At 45.6% G+C, this 17,715-nt stretch overlaps 5 protein-coding genes across 5 annotated transcripts; all 5 read left to right on the top strand.

Moving 5' to 3' along the window:
* The first annotated feature begins 4,330 nt into the window (after positions 1-4,330).
* LOC133392756 (zinc finger protein with KRAB and SCAN domains 8-like) lies at positions 4,331-5,877 on the top strand. The gene is made up of 3 exons (XM_061653912.1): positions 4,331-4,532; positions 4,613-5,323; positions 5,411-5,877. Exons 1-3 carry the CDS (start codon positions 4,389-4,391, stop codon positions 5,687-5,689), a joined length of 1,134 nt encoding a protein of 377 aa, XP_061509896.1. The 5' UTR covers positions 4,331-4,388; the 3' UTR covers positions 5,690-5,877.
* A 153-nt stretch (positions 5,878-6,030) lies between these two features.
* On the top strand, positions 6,031-7,513 carry LOC133392757 (zinc finger protein 26-like). The gene is made up of 3 exons (XM_061653915.1): positions 6,031-6,272; positions 6,357-7,172; positions 7,258-7,513. Exons 1-3 carry the CDS (start codon positions 6,126-6,128, stop codon positions 7,378-7,380), a joined length of 1,086 nt encoding a protein of 361 aa, XP_061509899.1. The 5' UTR covers positions 6,031-6,125; the 3' UTR covers positions 7,381-7,513.
* A 2,462-nt stretch (positions 7,514-9,975) lies between these two features.
* LOC133392755 (zinc finger protein 37 homolog) lies at positions 9,976-11,681 on the top strand. The gene is made up of 4 exons (XM_061653911.1): positions 9,976-10,172; positions 10,261-10,977; positions 11,070-11,221; positions 11,304-11,681. Exons 1-4 carry the CDS (start codon positions 10,035-10,037, stop codon positions 11,551-11,553), a joined length of 1,257 nt encoding a protein of 418 aa, XP_061509895.1. The 5' UTR covers positions 9,976-10,034; the 3' UTR covers positions 11,554-11,681.
* Positions 11,682-11,866: 185 nt separating this feature from the next.
* LOC4577549 (zinc finger protein 57) lies at positions 11,867-14,556 on the top strand. Its single transcript, XM_001237999.2, has 3 exons — positions 11,867-13,445; positions 13,518-14,216; positions 14,298-14,556. The coding sequence occupies exons 1-3, from the start codon at positions 13,308-13,310 to the stop codon at positions 14,418-14,420; spliced, it is 960 nt and encodes a 319-aa protein (XP_001238000.2). The 5' UTR covers positions 11,867-13,307; the 3' UTR covers positions 14,421-14,556.
* A 1,587-nt stretch (positions 14,557-16,143) lies between these two features.
* On the top strand, positions 16,144-17,623 carry LOC3291312 (zinc finger protein 286A). Its single transcript, XM_061653919.1, has 3 exons — positions 16,144-16,425; positions 16,518-17,306; positions 17,396-17,623. The coding sequence occupies exons 1-3, from the start codon at positions 16,288-16,290 to the stop codon at positions 17,516-17,518; spliced, it is 1,050 nt and encodes a 349-aa protein (XP_061509903.1). The 5' UTR covers positions 16,144-16,287; the 3' UTR covers positions 17,519-17,623.
* Positions 17,624-17,715: the final 92 nt, after the last annotated feature.

The following is a 17,715-nucleotide window of genomic DNA, read 5'->3' as shown; positions in this document are numbered from 1 at the left end:
TCGCAATTTGCTCCGGTAACGGAATCAGGATTAAATCCAGAAATGGAACTAGCTCCGGAATGAAATTCAGTTCTTGAATTGAAATAGGAAGCTACCTTCTTTGTGGCTATCAATTAGTGATGGGTAATCCGGAGCGAAGTCTTGGGAGAACTCTGACTTCGGTACGCAAAATATGAATCCGACTCATGTTTTATTCTGGGTTATAACCGAATTCGACTCCGGATCAGTCTGGACCAGTCCTGATCAATCAGGATAACTCCGAATGGGACTTGAGTCTGAACGAGTCCGGTAGAGTCCTAGCGAGTAGTTTCGGTTGGCGTTGCAATTGGTTATTCCCAAAATGACTGTTCATTATTTACAGACAATTTTTGATGAGTGTGTTATCTTTCAAGTAAAGCATCGAATATGTACGATTCAGTATAACAATTTTCTTTAAGTTTAGAATATTTCCGTCTAGCAATAATATTGACCTTTTCCGTCAGATAAAAAAAACCTTGGGTACACGGGCTTGACCCAACCCCTTGGGCGGATGGTGGCACATGGCGAACCAGGAGGGGGGTGGGTATCCCGGGAAACTGGGTGCCTGAACGTCGGGGGGGCAACCCGACGCTAAACAAAACGGTCACGTGGGCGCGGGGCCAGTCACCCAGTCCCATGAATCAACGACTACGGAAAGCACCAGGAATCATCGAAACGGAACCAACGATACCGACCCTACGCAATGCCCCAGGACTACTCTGAAAATGGGCTCATGGAACGTACGCACTCTAAGCGAAGCCGGAGCCTTGAAAAAACTTGATGATGCCCTAGCCACACTGAGCATGGACCTCGTAGCTTTACAAGAGATTCGGTGGCTAGGGAACGGTGTGCACAACAGGCGTGGTAAGCATTGCTACGACATATATTTCAGCTGCCACGACCGCCACCGCGTGCTCGGAACGGGTTTCGCCGTAGGTCCCCGGTTGAAACCCGCAATCATGGATTTCAAGGCTATAAATGATAGGCTATGCACCCTGCGCATGCGAGGCAAATTCTTTAATATAAGCCTCATAAACGTTCACGCCCCTACCGAAGACAAAGAGGAAGAGGAGAAGGACCTTTTTTACGGCCGCCTCGCTAGAATTGTAGATGCTTGCCCCAGGCATGACCTCATAATCATCCTGGGGGACTTCAACGCAAAAGTCGGTAGGGAGCCAATGTACCGCCAATACACTGGCTGTCACAGTCTGCATGAGCACAGTAATGATAATGGTAGTAGATTGGTCCAGTTCGCCGCAGCGAACAATCTGGTTGTAGGAAGTACCAAATTTGCGCGCAAAAAAATCCACAAGATTACGTGGGCGCACCCGGGTGGAGAATCCTTCAACCAGATCGACCACGTGTTAATAAGCCGCCGACGACAGTCGAGTCTGTTAAATGTCAGAACATATCGAGGAGCCAATATCGATTCCGATCACTACTTGGTTGGCTTAGTGATACGTTGTAGAATCGCCCGCCCCCGCGCCAAGGGCGGAGAAAACACGCAGGCTCGGCTCAACACGGACTCTCTAAGGGACATTGCTGTCCAACAGGAATTCAAAACCGCTTTAGAAGAGTCTCTACTACCAGAAGACAGATACGAAACTACGAGCGAGAGGTGGAACGCTCTAAAAACAAAAATAATAAACTGTGCAAGAAATATACTCCCACCACGTCGTGGCAACACCAAATCTGGCTGGTTCGACGATGAATGCAGACAAGTGACCGAACGTAAGAATACTGCATACCGAGCAATGCAGCAACGGCATAGAACGCGGGCATGCGCAGAGGAATATTCACGGCTTAGACGCGAAGAGAAACGAGTTCACCGCTCCAAGAAGCATGCTTTGGAAGAGCAAAACATGCGGGAACTCGAGCAAACCAGAGAGGCGTACGGACCGACACGAAAGTTTTACCAAGCGATAGCAGGTCACCGAAACAACGTTGTACCTAAGGTAACCTGCTGTCGCAACAAGGATGGAGATCTGGTCAGTAACCAGCCAGAGGTCCTCTCGCGGTGGGCTCAGTACTTTGATGAATTACTCAATGACCAGTTTAGCGAACAGCTAGAAGCGCCACTAGCAGATAATGTCATGCTACTGCCACCTAGCATAGATGAAACACGAAAGGCTATCCGTCGGCTGAAAAATAACAAGGCACCCGGAACCGACGGAATTGCAGCCGAACTGGTCAAGAATGGAGGTGCACGACTAGAAAACGAGATTCATCAAATTGTTACTGAGGTGTGGGATAGCGAATCGATGCCTTGTGATTGGAATCTCGGCATCATCTACCCCATATACAAGAAGGGAGATAGGTTGGACTGCAACAACTACAGGGGTATTACGGTGTTGAATACCGCCTATAAAATATTCTCCCTGATCCTTCAGGATCGCCTTGTCCCGCACGTCGAAGAGATAGTAGGAAACTATCAAAGAGGATTCCGAAACGGAAAATCAACCACTGATCAGATCTTCACCATGCGGCAGATCTTGGAGAAGATGGCTGAATACAAAAACGACACATACCATCTCTTCATAGACTTCAAAGCCGCATACGATAGCATAGCCAGGGTAAAACTGTACGACCCTATGAGCTCATTTGGAATCCCGGCCAAACTGATAAGGCTAGTTAGAATGACTATGACCAACGTCACATGCCAGGTGAGGGTGGATGGAAAACTCTCAGGACCTTTTGCTACCACCAAGGGTCTGCGCCAGGGGGACGGGCTTGCCTGTCTCCTATTCAACTTGGCGCTAGAGAGGGCCATCCGCGACTCGAGGGTGGAGACTACGGGAACCATCTTTTATAAGTCAACCCAGATCCTGGCATACGCTGATGATATAGACATCATTGGTCTGCGGCTCTCCTATGTAGCAGAAGCCTACCAAGGGATTGAGCAGGCGGCAGCGAACCTCGGATTGCAGATAAACGAGGCAAAGACCAAACTGATGGTGGCAACATCAGCGGACCTACCAATAAATAATCCAAATCTACGTAGGCGTGATGTACAGATAGGTGAACGCACTTTTGAAGTCGTCCCAGAATTCACCTATCTTGGGTCAAAGGTCAGCAACGACAACAGTATGGAAGTTGAGTTGCGCGCAAGGATGCTGGCTGCCAACCGGTCATTCTACAGCCTGAAAAAGCAGTTCACCTCAAAGAACCTGTCGCGACGGACGAAGCTGGGACTATATAGTACCTATATAGTACCAGTACTCACATACGCCTCTGAGACATGGACACTGTCCAAATCTGACGAAGCCCTCTTAGCCGCGTTCGAGAGGAAGATGCTCAGAAGGATACTTGGCCCCGTATGTGTGGAAGGACAATGGAGGAGCCGCTATAATGACGAGCTATACGAGATGTACGGCGACCTCACTGTCGTACAGCGTATTAAGCTCGCCAGGCTCCGGTGGGCTGGCCATGTTGTACGCATAGAAACGGACGACCCAGCCCGTAAAGTCTTTTTAGGCCGTCCACAAGGACAGAGGAGGCGTGGTAGGCCCAAATTGAGGTGGCAAGATGGCGTGGAGGCGTCCGCCATTAAGGCCGGGATAACGGACTGGCAGACGAAGGCGCGAGACCGTGAGCGGTTTCGGACACTCCTGAGGCAGGCCAAGACCGCAAAGCGGTAGTAGCGCCGGATAAGTAAGTAAGTAAGTAAAAAAAACCTATTGGATTGATCCGGACTGCTCTGGATTCGGAGTCGATGAATCGGGAGTTTTTTTTTCTCGTGCACTCTCCCCCCTCCCCACACCTTCCCTTCGCTAAAACAGCCCGGAGTAGCTCCGAGTCCAACTCCGTTAAGTTCCGGAGTCGGAACGATCCGATTCCGGAATAAAAAATATATTTACCCATCGATACAACTATCAATACGTAGCATCATTGGAAATTCTTATGGAGATGTCGAAACTGACTCCGTTTCGAAGACGATTTTGATGTAGGAGCCAATACCAGTTCCGACTCCAATTTCGATTCCGGAACCAACTCCGGAGCTGATTCCGGAACCAATGCCGGAGCCGCATCCGGAACCAATTCTGGAGATGGTTCCGGAGTCGATTCCAGATCTAATCATCGGAACCAGCCAGAATCGATTCCGACGAAAACTTCATTTTTCCCATCACATATAAATTAAACAATTTAACGTTAAAAAATTTAATCCGCTTAAAAGCCATAAATATGTGAGTTTCGTACACTAACCGTATCAAATAAATGATAGGGTGTATAAAAGTAGCAATAACGCATAAAGCGCGTATCGCGGGTACATACTGTATATGTGTTTGTGTGTGTGCTCTTCTCTGATGTTTGACATTTGTCGATGGCGCGGCTTGTTTACCAACAAAACCCAAAGGCGCTGCCGGTTCACGATGGCCCGCTCCGCCGGTGCGCAAACGATGCTAAGCGTTTGTCGATTTTGTTTGTGCCAGGAGGAAGATAGCTTAGTTCCCATGGATGAGGTACTAGCGTGCCTGCTTACCCTTGAGGATGTAGTGCGATTCACGGGCATTCAGGTAAGCGACGCATACTGTGCTAATCCCTTTGCCGAAGTAAGGCAAACTCTAAAACCCTTTTTTTTTGGCTGGTTTTGTAGATTACTGAGAACAATAAAGCATCCTACGCGATGTGCGTGATGTGTACGGATAAATTGAAAGCGTCGAGCATCTTCCGGAGCACCTGTCTGAGCAATGATGCTTACTTTAATGAGATAAGTGCTGCATTGGCCGTTAGTGCTGAGGAATCGCCCCGTGAAGCAACCAGAACATTGGACAGCTCGATGGATTTCGATGCTTCTGGCGAGGGCGGCACCACCAAACCACAGATTATTAAGAAAGCTAACGAACAGCGGAGGAGTGCACCGGTAGAGAAGCTTTCCATCCAGCCCGTCATCAAACGGAAAGAGACGGTAGTAGAGAACGAACCTGCCTACTGCAGCAACTACATCGAGCCTGGTGAAATACTAACGTCCGAGGAAGAGTATGGGGAGATAGATTGTGACGACAGTTTGAGCAACACGGTTGTACCGGCCGAACGAGAGAAACCATCAGCACACAGGCAGGATCTGCGCCAAACGCAACATCACAGCCAACAGCGTCCCACGTGTAGCCGCACGGTGGTAAATGCACAAAGGATCGAGCAAAAGATCAAACCGACGTCCCCTCGTCCACCCCGTCCGGAGAAGTTGAAGACTAAAGGCAGCGCGCAGCAACACAGCGGTGCCATGGTACATGATAATATGTTCAAAACAACGTGCAACATCTGCGGCAAACGCTTCGAATATCTCAAAACGTACCAGTACCACATGGTAAGTAGAAAGATTTGCAGACAAATTTGTTTTGCTTAACGTTTTTTTCATACATTGCCGTTTTGTTTTCCTCGTTCGTTTTGCCAGCAAGTACACCAACAAATTGGAAGGTCGTTCAAATGTAGAGTGTGCTCCAGGGTGTTCAGTCGCTCGATCGGGTTGGCGGAGCATATAAGAAAATTTCATCGAATAGAAAACAGGTTCAACAGGCTGATACCCCAAAATACCACCAGCTGCAAAGGCGTGCCGCTTCGGACGGTCGCAAACGCTGCCAAAGCGACAGTGACAGGGCCGGCCAAAGATGCAATTACGGTTAGCGCAAAAATGGCCGAAAGAAAGCGAAACGCGAACGACAGTATTTCGTAGCATATTTAGCATAATTGGACAGCGCACTGTGAACAGTGTGGCTGTGCTGCAACGGGTTTAGTTGCCGTTGAGAAAGATCTCTGGTACAATCACACGTGCTTGCGTGCATGTACGATAAAGGTCCTTACATGCGTTTCACTACAGATTACGCTGCATAAGGATAATGAAATAAAATGAAATTCAAAGAATTTACTTACTGGATAGATCACTAGTTCCGGGAAAAAAACTGGGAGAAATCGTATGTAGAGATATTTCAAAAACTATTGCAACCGCTAAAAACGGTCGTTAAAAATGCTAAACGTGTGTTGGTGAAGAATACCCATTCCCCCAACACCAATACAGCGAGCAGCATCGCTTGTTTTGGTTGAGTTTGACATTACTGCCCGCCGACTTTGGTTTACAAACAAAATTCCCACCCATTCGTTCGGGACTCGCCATGGCAGATGCCGTGCCGCAGCAGCAGCAAATGCTGCAAATCTGTCGGTTTTGTCTGTGCGAGAACGAAGAAAATTTAGTCGCTATCGAGGATATACTGATGCTGACGCTCGCCATCCAGGACGTGGTACGATTCACGGGCATTCAGGTAAGGGGAATCAATCCCGCATTTCCAAAGCTGCACTCAGTCGCCGCCAAATCTTTTTAACCATTTGCCGGGCTCATATTCCAGATTGATGAGTACAACAAATCAATGTACTGCATGTGTCTGGAGTGTATTGATAAATTGAAAAGCTGTGCCGCCTTCCGGAACACCTGTCTGCGTAATGATGCTCTCTTCCAAGATCTTTGCTCAATAATGAATAAGAGTGGCAAGGAGCTGCAAACGGAACCGGTGGAAATCCCGTCCCATCCCATCGATAGCAATAAAATCGTTGAACCCGTCGAAAGCGTTCAAACCCTCGAAACCGTTGAAACGGTAGAATTATCAGACAGCTCTGCATACGAAACGACGGATTGTGACCATGCTTGGCAAGCACCCTTGGTTAAGAAAACCGTCTGCGAACCGGCGCTAAAACGACGCTACAAAAAACGCAACGTCGATTACAGTCTCTACTGCCCCCCGCAGCTGCCCACCGTCTCCTGGAACGCGTTTGCGTACCGGACCACTGTCGAGCCGGGGGACGATTTTACGTATTCGGCCAACTACATCACACCGGGGGAAATATCGTACGAGGAGGACGACACGTCCGTCGATTGGGAGAATTGCCGCCTTAATCCAGACTATCCGCTGATCGCTTACGAACGCCAGCGCGGCAAACGGAAGCTGCATATGTGCGATATATGCGGCCTGCTGATGCCACACCTTGCACCCCACATGCTGACGCACGAGGAGGCCCACCTAGCCTGCCCGCACTGTCCGGTGAAGATGAAGCAGAAGACTGGCTTAACGCAGCACATCGAGACGGTGCATCTGAAAACGGTCAAGAAAACGTGCCACCTCTGCGGCAAGGGTTTCGTACACCCTAAAACGTACCGATATCACATGGTAGGTGGTGGTGGTGCAGCCGGCCATTGGCCGTTTTTAGCGCACGTGCTTGAGATAATCTCTGCCCGTTTCTTTCTCGTTTTAGCGTGCCCATCAAGACGCCGGTGAGTCGTTTCAGTGCCCGGTGTGCTCGAAGCAGTTCATGCGCTCGATTAGTCTGGAGGTCCATATAAAGAAAACGCACAGCCTAGTGGCGGCCTCAAAGTAAAGCAGGAATGGCAAGCGGTTGAGAATCGGATAACGCGCACGTGTGCTGCTCATTCTTTTAAATATGGTGATGAAAATGAAAAAAATTGATGAACTATGATACAATGCGATTCATTCATATCATCTATTGAGAATCAATGCTTATATTTTTATTACAATTCAATTGATATTCTTCGCCAATCCAAAGGGACAAAACAGACGGTTTTTGTTCTGCGCTTTTATCGAGATTACTATAAAACTCCACCAAGACCATCTCGAGCTCGAGACATCTTGGGATGCGCAGTTGTCAACACAGCGGTTGACCAGACTACAGTGTGGCCAGAATTTTTTGGCGGTTTTCGGTAGGAGCATCAAAATTTTAACGGTACAGTCTGTTCCCGAGTTACACGGTTTTCGACTTTTTTTTATTCAGGAGTAAGGCCCGTGTCTGTGCTCCATCGTATGCGATTTTATCGCACGTGCTGTCAAACGTTTTTTCGTATCATATTGCGATTATTTGGATGATTTTAATAATATAACGATTATGAAAAATTAAGTTGAGATTGCTCCTACAAAACACCACACATTTAGTTTGACAGATAAAATCGGATGCGGCGTCCGACGAAATCAAAAATTTTTGATTCCGTCGTACGACGAAATCGCACGTCCGACGTTAACTGTCAAATTCCATATAAAATTTTGACAGGCCTTCCTATAAAATCGCATCCGATGAAGCACAGACACGGCCCTAACGACGGTTCTCGACTTAGGCAGCGGTCTATTCTTGTTGCGCGCAACATTGTTGCTGGCAAAATGTATGGATTTTGACAGCTAGCGCAACTTTGTTGCCGGCCAAAATCAAACCAATTTGATTTTTATCTGGCAACATTTTCTATTTACCTTGGTCATGGTAATCGGGTGTATGAAGTGACACAGCAGCAGTGTGCGTTTTGCTGACATCCGCTAAATTTGGATTTTAAGCACTTATAATACAGTTTTTGGTGTATATATGATTTTTCAACTCTATATTCAACAAGTGAATGATAAAAAATAAACTCTGAGCTGTTAATTGACTAATTTTTAACGTTAAACAATGTCAAAGCGAAATGTTGCCAGCAACATTCATAAACCATCTCAGCGATATGTTTCCGAGCAACAATGTTGCGCGCAACAACATTAGACCGCTGCCTTACGCGGATTCGGAGATACGCGGTTTTCTAAATTTGACACATTAAATGTCAAATCAGTACAATTTGCTTCAAGTTCTGTATAAATTGCATTTTTGCTAACAAATGGAAACCGCTTAAAAACCAAAAATATTAGAATTTTCTGCACAAATCACATCAAATAAATGATAAATTGTATAAAAGTACTAAATTAAATCAAAATCGCTTCGGATCAGTGTTGCCACCGCCCTCACTACATTAATCATTTGGGAAATGGTTTTATGACTTCTCGGTCAGTACATGTGGTCCTCGAGATACCACGGTTAATGGGGTTCGAAAACGGCTGCAAAATATCGAATATCTCGAATTTCCACGTAAGTCGAATCTCGTGATTTCCAAAATATCACTAAAAATTATGATTATACAATTAGGGGGTGGTTTGAGCCACTTAAGATTTGAACCTTTTGAAATGGGTTTCAACATTCGATAAAAAAAGGAAATTATTTGGCAATGTACAATTGATGTGTGAAAATAGTACAATTTGCTCAAATAACTGTCAAATTTAGAAAACGGGGTATCTCCGAATCCGCGTATATGAGGTACCGTGTACAGGCGTCCCCCGAGTTACGACCCCCTCGAGTTAGGGCTTGGTACTTGTTTCGACGCAGCGTATCGCAACGCATTGCGTGACGCACGCTGGTATCTGTTCACTGCGTTCTGCATGGATATGTCAACACATTTTACTAAGAAAAACATCAACAAACAGCAATAATGCCTCTTATTTATAGGTTCTGATGTGATTATAATGTTAAATTACAACTGTAAAATCATTTCCAGTTCTGCTCAAAACAGTGCAAAGCATGTTTTCGCTTTTATATTGCATATTGCATACTGACCCACACACACCTGTTTTGAAGCAATTACGAAATTCCTTTCTCTATATTTATTTTGTTTTGTTAATAAAATTATTTACTAGTCCAATTACACACAAAACTGCGCTCGAAACAATTTAACGTGGAAAAATATCGATTTTCACCCGATATGGTTAAACCATTTTGACAGACGCATCACGACGTGCGTCGAAATAGAAATTTTTCTACTTTGACGCTGCGTCGTGCGTCGTTAACGCATGCGTCTGTCAAATCCCATACATTTTGGCAAAATCGCAACGCATTGCGTCGGAACAAGTACCGCTCTCTTACGACGATTCGCAGATACGACGATTTTGATTTTGACAGTTAAAAGTTGTCATTGACAAGAAATTGATGTTTTTTTTTTGAATATCTGGGCTCATAACCGTTATACATACATTTCCAAAGATTCCACAACTACCCTATCTTGAATATCTATATTGTGTACGGTTTTTAAAATATAATTATTACATTATCAAACATTATTTTAACCGCATTATCGGAGACCGCCTGTACGGATAAATCGGTATTTCTGGTCACTCTGACTATTCGCATCCAGTGGCGTTGTTTATCAACAAAAACTACACTGCGGCTAGAAAATGGAAAGCACTGCGGCCGAAATATCGAATATTTGCAGATTTTGTCTGTGCCAGAATGAGAAACTGCTCATCCCGGTGCGGAAAACGCTAAATTCTTCACTCGACCTGGACGACCTGGCACGGTTCACCGGTATCGAGGTAATGTTTGAACGCCCAAACCGAACCTCCCAAATCGGTCCCTAATTTCGGTACGACTGCCTTTCTTCCCATTCTCCGGCTTTCCCAGATTAGCACGGAGCACTCTGCCCTGTACGTGATGTGTCTCGAGTGTACCAGCAGGCTTAAAAAATCGGCCGACTTTCGGAACTCGTGCATCAGCAATGACGCCCTCTTCCGGGAGCTGTTTTCCCTCCACAGTGCCGAGCCGGGCGAAGCCGAGTTCGTCGACGACAGTCCCGCGCATATCGTCAAGACGGAAGCGTTTGAAATTGAATTTGTCCTGCCGCAACACGACGAACAGACAACCACCGACTACGAACAGTCCGAGGAGGGGCAAGAACAGGAAGAGCGGCTCGATTCCGGTGCATCGGACGGCAGGGAACAGGCCGAAACGGCCAGCTGGGAACAGTGCGTCGATAGTGTGGTGACAATCAAAGCGAACAGTTTCAGCGAAGAGGAGGAGTACATTGACCAACCGTCGCCATCGACGAGCGAGCAGAAAACGAAAGCTGTTTCCCGGCCGCGCGGCACCAAACAGACGCGCACGGGCAACCGCGCCAAGCAGCTGTGCGGGACTTGCGGCAAGCTGGTGAACAATTTACCACGCCACATACTGAGCCACAGGCAGGACGCGAAACGAGCGTGCCCTCACTGTCCCGTGGAAATGGTCGATCATTCGAATCTCCTGCGGCACATCGAAGCGGTCCATCTGAAGAAGATAGTGAAGACGTGCGAACAGTGTGGCAAAGGGTTTACGCACAACAATACCTACAAATCGCACATGGTAAGGGCTGGTTAGATGACGGTGGCGCAATGGGAATAGTGAGCGGAGATTGTGTGCCTGCAAAAATCATGCTCTACTTCTTTATTTTGCAGCGTTCCCACCATGGTATAGGCGATACGCACAAATGTAACGTCTGTAAGAAGGAATTCAATCACCCAGGCGGCTTAAGGGATCACTTTAAGCGGTTCCATAGCGATGAGTACAACTTCAAATGTGCGTTATGCGGGAAACAATTTAAACTGAAGTAAGTGTATGAACAAACCCATATTTAGACAATTTCGACAGCAACGAGTAACGATCGTGCGTTTTTTTTTTTTTGGCCCCAGACAAGAACTCAAAGTGCACGAAAGAGTGCACTCCACCGATCAGCCCTATGCCTGCAGCCAGTGTCCGAAGCGCTTTAAAAGTGGATTCGCCAGAAAAACGCACGAACTGACGCACTATGGCATTGTTTTCGGGTGTAGGATTTGTAAAAGGTCGTACCGATACAAATCGCTTCTCACGATGCACATGAAAAAGATGCACCCAGAAGAGGTGGCAAAGGATGAAGATGCGGTCAAACTAGAGGCCCAATAGAATGGCATCGGGATCTGGTCAAATATTCTGCCGCAAACCTAGGTGTTTGCTTTTCCAATATGTTTAATGCTAATTGACACTGCTAAAATTCAAATTAAACTTTCATTTAGTTGTTTTTGTGTACAAAATTGTGTAGATTTTTTTTTTTTTTGAAGATCGAAGAAGAAGAATAGATTATGTAGTTCATTCAACATACTCTGCGAATCAACCATACGCTTTTTCCCACATTTTTCTTGTAGCGACACAGGTTCCGCACGAATCTACTAGGTTCGTTTACAATATACGATCGGAGCTATGTTCTCAATGGCTTACTGTACAAATGACTTCACTCAATGGACTCGGAGCAGTGACTGTTTTGGCATGTTTTAACACATTCTCTGATGAAACATGGTTCAACTCCGGTTCTGTTTAGTTTAGAACCGAAAATTGTAAAAAAAAGAACTAATCACGTTGTCCATTTTAAACTGCAAAAGAGTCGAATTGATATTTCTGATGACGTCCAGTATCCAACGAAAATGATGACTGTCCGATGCATTCAGAGATAAACTTAATTTCTTTTTATAAATTCTTATTTTACATTTTAATGTAAAAATAAATTCCTTAGAGATAAATAACGGTCAGACTGATGCTACCAGTGAAATGAAATTTATATTGCCTTTAATTGATTCCAAAATGTTCCTTGTCCTCGAAACTAATACAAAATCCATTTCAGGACTAAAATTATCTTTTTTTAAATCTGTCTGAGACTTATTTGTTTGCAGTTCAGTTTAGACCCAGGAACGGCTTGTCCGAAAACAGAATATGGTTGGACGAAATGGATGGCAATGGATCTATGCAGTAGTGCTGGGAAACATAAAGATTTCGTAGGAATCGATCCTAACTAGTTCCGAAGTTTTCTAGAATCTGATAGTAGGTCCGGAATCAGTTTCCGGAATCGATTCCGGTATCGGATTTAGCTATGAAATCAGAATCTGTTTCGAACCGGAGTCGGTTTCGGCATGTCCATAAGAATAGGCGTTTGGGTTCAATGATACTACGTATTGATACCCGAAAAGAATCAAAATTTACTTATAAACGATCCTTTCTCATGGTGATTCTCGAAGTGATTTCGCTTCTGAAACTTCCTATTTCAATTCAAGAACTAATTCTCATTCCCAACCTAATTCAATTTCTGGAGTCAATTCTGATTCCGTTACCAGAGCAAATTGCGATTCCCAGGTCGATTCCAATTCCTGAGTCGATTCTGACTCCGGAACCGATTCCGATCCCGGCTCCGGAGTTAACTCCAGAATCAGCTCCGGATATGACTCCGAAAACAGCTCCAGAATCGGTCCCGGACTCGACTCTGGAATTGAATCCGGAATCGACTACAGAATTGGATCCGAAATCGGCTCCCAAATCGGCTCCGCAATCGACTCCGGAATCGAATCCGGAATCGATTCCAGCATCGGAATCGGTTCCGGGATTGATTCCGAACACGGAATCGGCATCGGGTAGGTCCGATTCCGAGCTCCCACCACTACTATGCAGCATCTAAAAATGAAAATAACATGAGCATTTTTGCTCTGTAAACCCATATTTTTTTTTGGCAAAAGGTCCGTTCCTTTCGCTACATCGGCCACAATTTCTTTTTTTCAAAAATTATTGCTACTTGGGTAACGGTTTTAATGACATCTGCGATTTGAAACGGTTGACGTTTTCTCCTTGCATTGCAATTGTTTGTTTACCATCAGTGCCGCCGGATTCCGCCTGCGATGGAGAACGCACCGCAGCAAACGGTTTCTGTTTGTCGGTTTTGTTTGTGCGAGGACGCAGAAAAACTCATCCCAGTGCTGGAGACAATCAATCCTACGCTTACAGTTGACGATGTGGAACACTGCACCGGGCTACAGGTATCTCTGACCGAGTGACTCACAGCGAGGATCCCGGTGTTGCACCATAACATGGTTTTTCTTTGCTTACAGATCGCAACGGACGACGAGCTAGCTTCCTGCGCAGTTTGCCTCGAATGTACGGACGCACTGAAATGTTCGGCCGACTTTCGCCGTACCTGCATGTACAATGATTCCCTGTACAAAGAGATGCGGTTAACGCGGCTTACTAAAACGGACGATTCATGCGCCTTCGATTTGGTGGAAGAGTATTTGGAAAATCCGGACGAGACTGCTGGCGAGCTGCAGGCAGTTGCCCTGAAACCGGACCAAGAAATCAAACTCGAATACGTCGACGAGGATGAGATTTACGGGAGGGCTATACGAGTGTTATCGACCCATGGTGAGGTTGGCTACTCTGCCAACTACATTGAACCTGGCGAAACGAACCCGGAAAGCGATGAGGCGTACTATGCAACACCTCCAGCGAATATACCGAAGTACCAGCAAAGCAAAAAAGCTACGCACACCAGCAAAGAACGCAGAGCGCAGAAAATGAAGCGAAAAAAGTCACTGTGCGATATGTGCGGCTCGATCGTGATCAACCTGCAGCGGCATACGCTAAATCACACGCAGGCAGTAATGCACGGCTGTCCCTACTGTCCCATCAAAATGACGCAGAAAACCAACATGGTGCAGCACATTGAAACGGTGCACTTTAAAACGATCGGCAAAACGTGCTGCATTTGCGGGAAGGGCTTCGTGCATCACAAAACGTACAGCTATCACATGGTCAGGGCAGGATGGACGAAACCGTACAGACGGGACAAAGCAAGCAATTTAATGGGCTAATCTGTTTGTTTTCTCTTGCAGCGTTCCCATCATGGCGATATCGACACGCACGAGTGTAAACTTTGCGCTAAAACATTCACCCATGCCAGCGGACTGAAGCAGCATATTAGAAGGGCTCACAGTACTTACAGCCTAACGGAATAATTGTATCAGATGGAAAACGCTGCCGTATTACCACCAGCAGATCATCTTCTTTGAGAACTTTGGATTATTAATTTATTTTGTACGAAACAGAACCAACAAACTAGATAAGTAAATTAATTTTATATTAATCCAATAATTTTGTTTGGAATAGCTAGATTTTTTCATTACTTGTCGTCTACCCCAGTGCGAGCGTCCACGCGTGCTGTCCAAAACAGCCAAAGTCATACAAAATCATGAAACAGTCTGCTCCATCGCGTTCCAGCGTCCGCCCGACGCTTACCAAACCGAACCGAATAGTTGTGCTCTTGTAAGCATGTGTGCGTATCAGGTAGCAGTAGTTGTAATGCTTACCTGGCGTTTGCCGCTGTGATACCGAGCGAGACGCATAGGCAACGCATTTACCCAAGCGCCACAGATTAAGCTTAAACGACTGGGACATCAAATATCCATAGAAAAAAAAAACCTAAGCTCCACAGCTGCTCTTGTTTGCTCAATAGATGGCTCCAGTGTGTTGCTATCTGCTAAACGAAGTCTTTTTAGATTTCTTTTAAGTTGAGAGCTTAACTCTGAGCCAGTTTAGAACCCGTTTAGTGGTCGTTTATTGGATTTGTGGCACTTGGGTAGAGGACATACATCTGATTCAGGTTCATGAATCCGAATGCATATTTGAAATGATTCAATGAATCTGAATCTCGGTTGCAAAGATTCATGAATTTTCAAAGATTCGTAGATCTCAAAGATTCGTGAAACACCAAAGATTCCAAATCCGGGAAGGGATCCAAAGATTCCAAACTACCCGACTGCGTGGTACTTGCCTAGAAGTTTCGAAAGCCTGTGTAGGGTGGCATGACCACGTAGGTTGTTACGCCAAGAAGAAGAATAATGAGAAGCTCTATGATTCATTGGAGATGTATGAATCGCTAGAGATTCATGGATCTTTTGAGATCTATACATCTTTTGAAATGCTTTGCAGTATGTAAACAATCGTATCGCCGTTCTAGTTCTAGCGATGCATAACTTCGATGCGAAACCATACAACAGTACAGAGGAAATGAGAAAGCTCTCCTCCAAGCGATGAGGCTCAACTGGTTGGGGTATCCCACCAACAGATAGCGCCACCAGCTTTTTTGCTATTTTTAGAATGCATGAGTCGTTTGCCGTCTGCTAAACGAAGTCTTTCTATATTCCGTTTAGGTAGAGAACTTGAGTCGTTTAGAAGCCGTTTAGTGGATTTGTGGCACTTGGGAACTCTCAACATCTCCAGCATGCAACGACGAAATGGTGCTGGAAATCCGATTGGATCGAACTGTAGAAAATGATCAGAATTTGCAAAATTATCTACGAAAGACAGTACAGGCGGTCCCCGAGATACACGGTACCTCTTATACGCGGATTCGGAGATTCGCGGTTTTCTAAATTTGACAATTCTTTGAGCAAATTGTACTGATTTGACACACCATTTTTAAATTGCCAAATAATTTCCGTTTTGATCGAATGTTAAAAACTATTTCAAAAGGTTTAAAACTGTTATATTCAGTCATAATCATATCAACTAATTCATAAAGTAACTATAACCTCCCCCTACTTGCAAAATTACACAAAAATACCTGATATTTTAGCTGGAAACCACGAGATTCGACTTACGCGGAAATTCGAGATACGCGGTATTTTGTGACCGTTTTCGGTCCCCATTAACCGTGTATCTCGGGGACCGCCTGTATTCTCGAAGCAGTACTTTATGCTACACCCTGTGTCCGAACGTACGTGTGTGCGTGATTTCATTTGTTATGATCCCCGCGCGATTTGACATTTGTCCTGGCATCGCATTGTTGTCGTTCCATGTAAACAATTTTATATCTTGTTCGGGATGGCGAACAGTTTGCAAGAAATATTGTACGTCTGTCGGTTTTGTCTTTGCGAGAACCAGAAACTGCTCCTGCCCTTGGTAAAAACCTTCGACACTCTACTCACAATCGAGGATGTGCAACGGTTCACAGGAATACAGGTGAATATCGTGCGCTTGATTTTGGTCACCGCGGTCTACCGCTGCCCTTCGCGTCATGTATGAACCTAATCTTGATTGGCTCTTCGGTTTAGCTCGATGCGAATAACCTACAGTACGCAATTTGTCTCGAATGCATCAATCAGCTGAAAATCTCTGCCGACTTCCGGAAGCGCTGCCTGAGCAACGATGCACAGTTCCAGCAGCTGCACGACTTGCTGGTTGCAAGCGCGAACGACATTGAAACCAAAACAGAGGACGGGAAAAGCCAACTGTCCGATCTTGACGAACCATATATGATGGCTGAGCTCGACAATTTCGATGATAGATCGACGGAGTACAGCATCAACGATCCCTTCCGTAGGGTGCAAGGGGAATGTTCCTTCCTGGAGGAATACTTGCTAGACTCAGAATCCGACAGTGTAAGGGTGGATGGCGGCCGCAGGACCAGCACTACCAATCGCAGCAGCAGAACCGTTTCCGAACGCATTGCGAAAGATGACGAACATTGGAACTCTGCTAACTATATCGCACCCGGTGAAGCGTTAATCTCGGACGACGACGGCGTGTCGGACCCGGAGAACGGTGAATGGAGCAGCTATTACTGGCCATCCAATCCACTGATCGTGCCGTACGAGCGGGAACGCGGCAAGCGAAAGCTGCACCTGTGCCACATCTGTGGCATCTTCGTGAAGGACTTTCCGAAGCATGTGATCAACCACGAGGACGACATCACCGAGGCATGCCCGCATTGTCCGGTGCGAATGAAGCAGAAAACTAACATGATAGCACACATCCAAACGGTGCACCTGAAAACGATAAGCAAAACGTGCGAAATATGTGGCAAGGGGTTCATTCACCATAAAACATACAAATATCATATGGTAAGTGTTGCCAAAAACGGACTTGGAAATCGTCAGCTTTCTTATGCATTTATTTATTTATTTATTTATTTATTTCTTCTCTCGCACAGATGTCGCATCAGGATGAAGGTGGAACGTTTGAGTGCAAAGCGTGCTCGAAAACATTTACCCATTCAAATGCACTGAAGGATCACTTCAATAGGTTACACAATATTGCGAGGAAACAAAAATAATCCATCATATCGTAGTGTATTGGGTGTTTTCTTCGCCAAAGCGCATAGCTTAGCATTTGTTCTGAATTACTATGAATAAATTAACTCGAAATTTGCCCACCTTCATTCGGTCTTGTTTTCTGCAGCGGTGTATTATAATTTGCTTTTAAATAATTTTCAACAATTTTAAACCGAATCAAAACTTTACATGCTGATCA

Source organism: Anopheles gambiae, chromosome 3 (genome assembly GCF_943734735.2).
Source record: "Anopheles gambiae chromosome 3, idAnoGambNW_F1_1, whole genome shotgun sequence".
Lineage (NCBI taxonomy): Eukaryota > Metazoa > Arthropoda > Insecta > Diptera > Culicidae > Anopheles > Anopheles gambiae.
The sequence above is the reverse complement of the archived record's forward strand: the minus strand, read 5'-3'. Positions and strand labels throughout refer to the sequence as shown.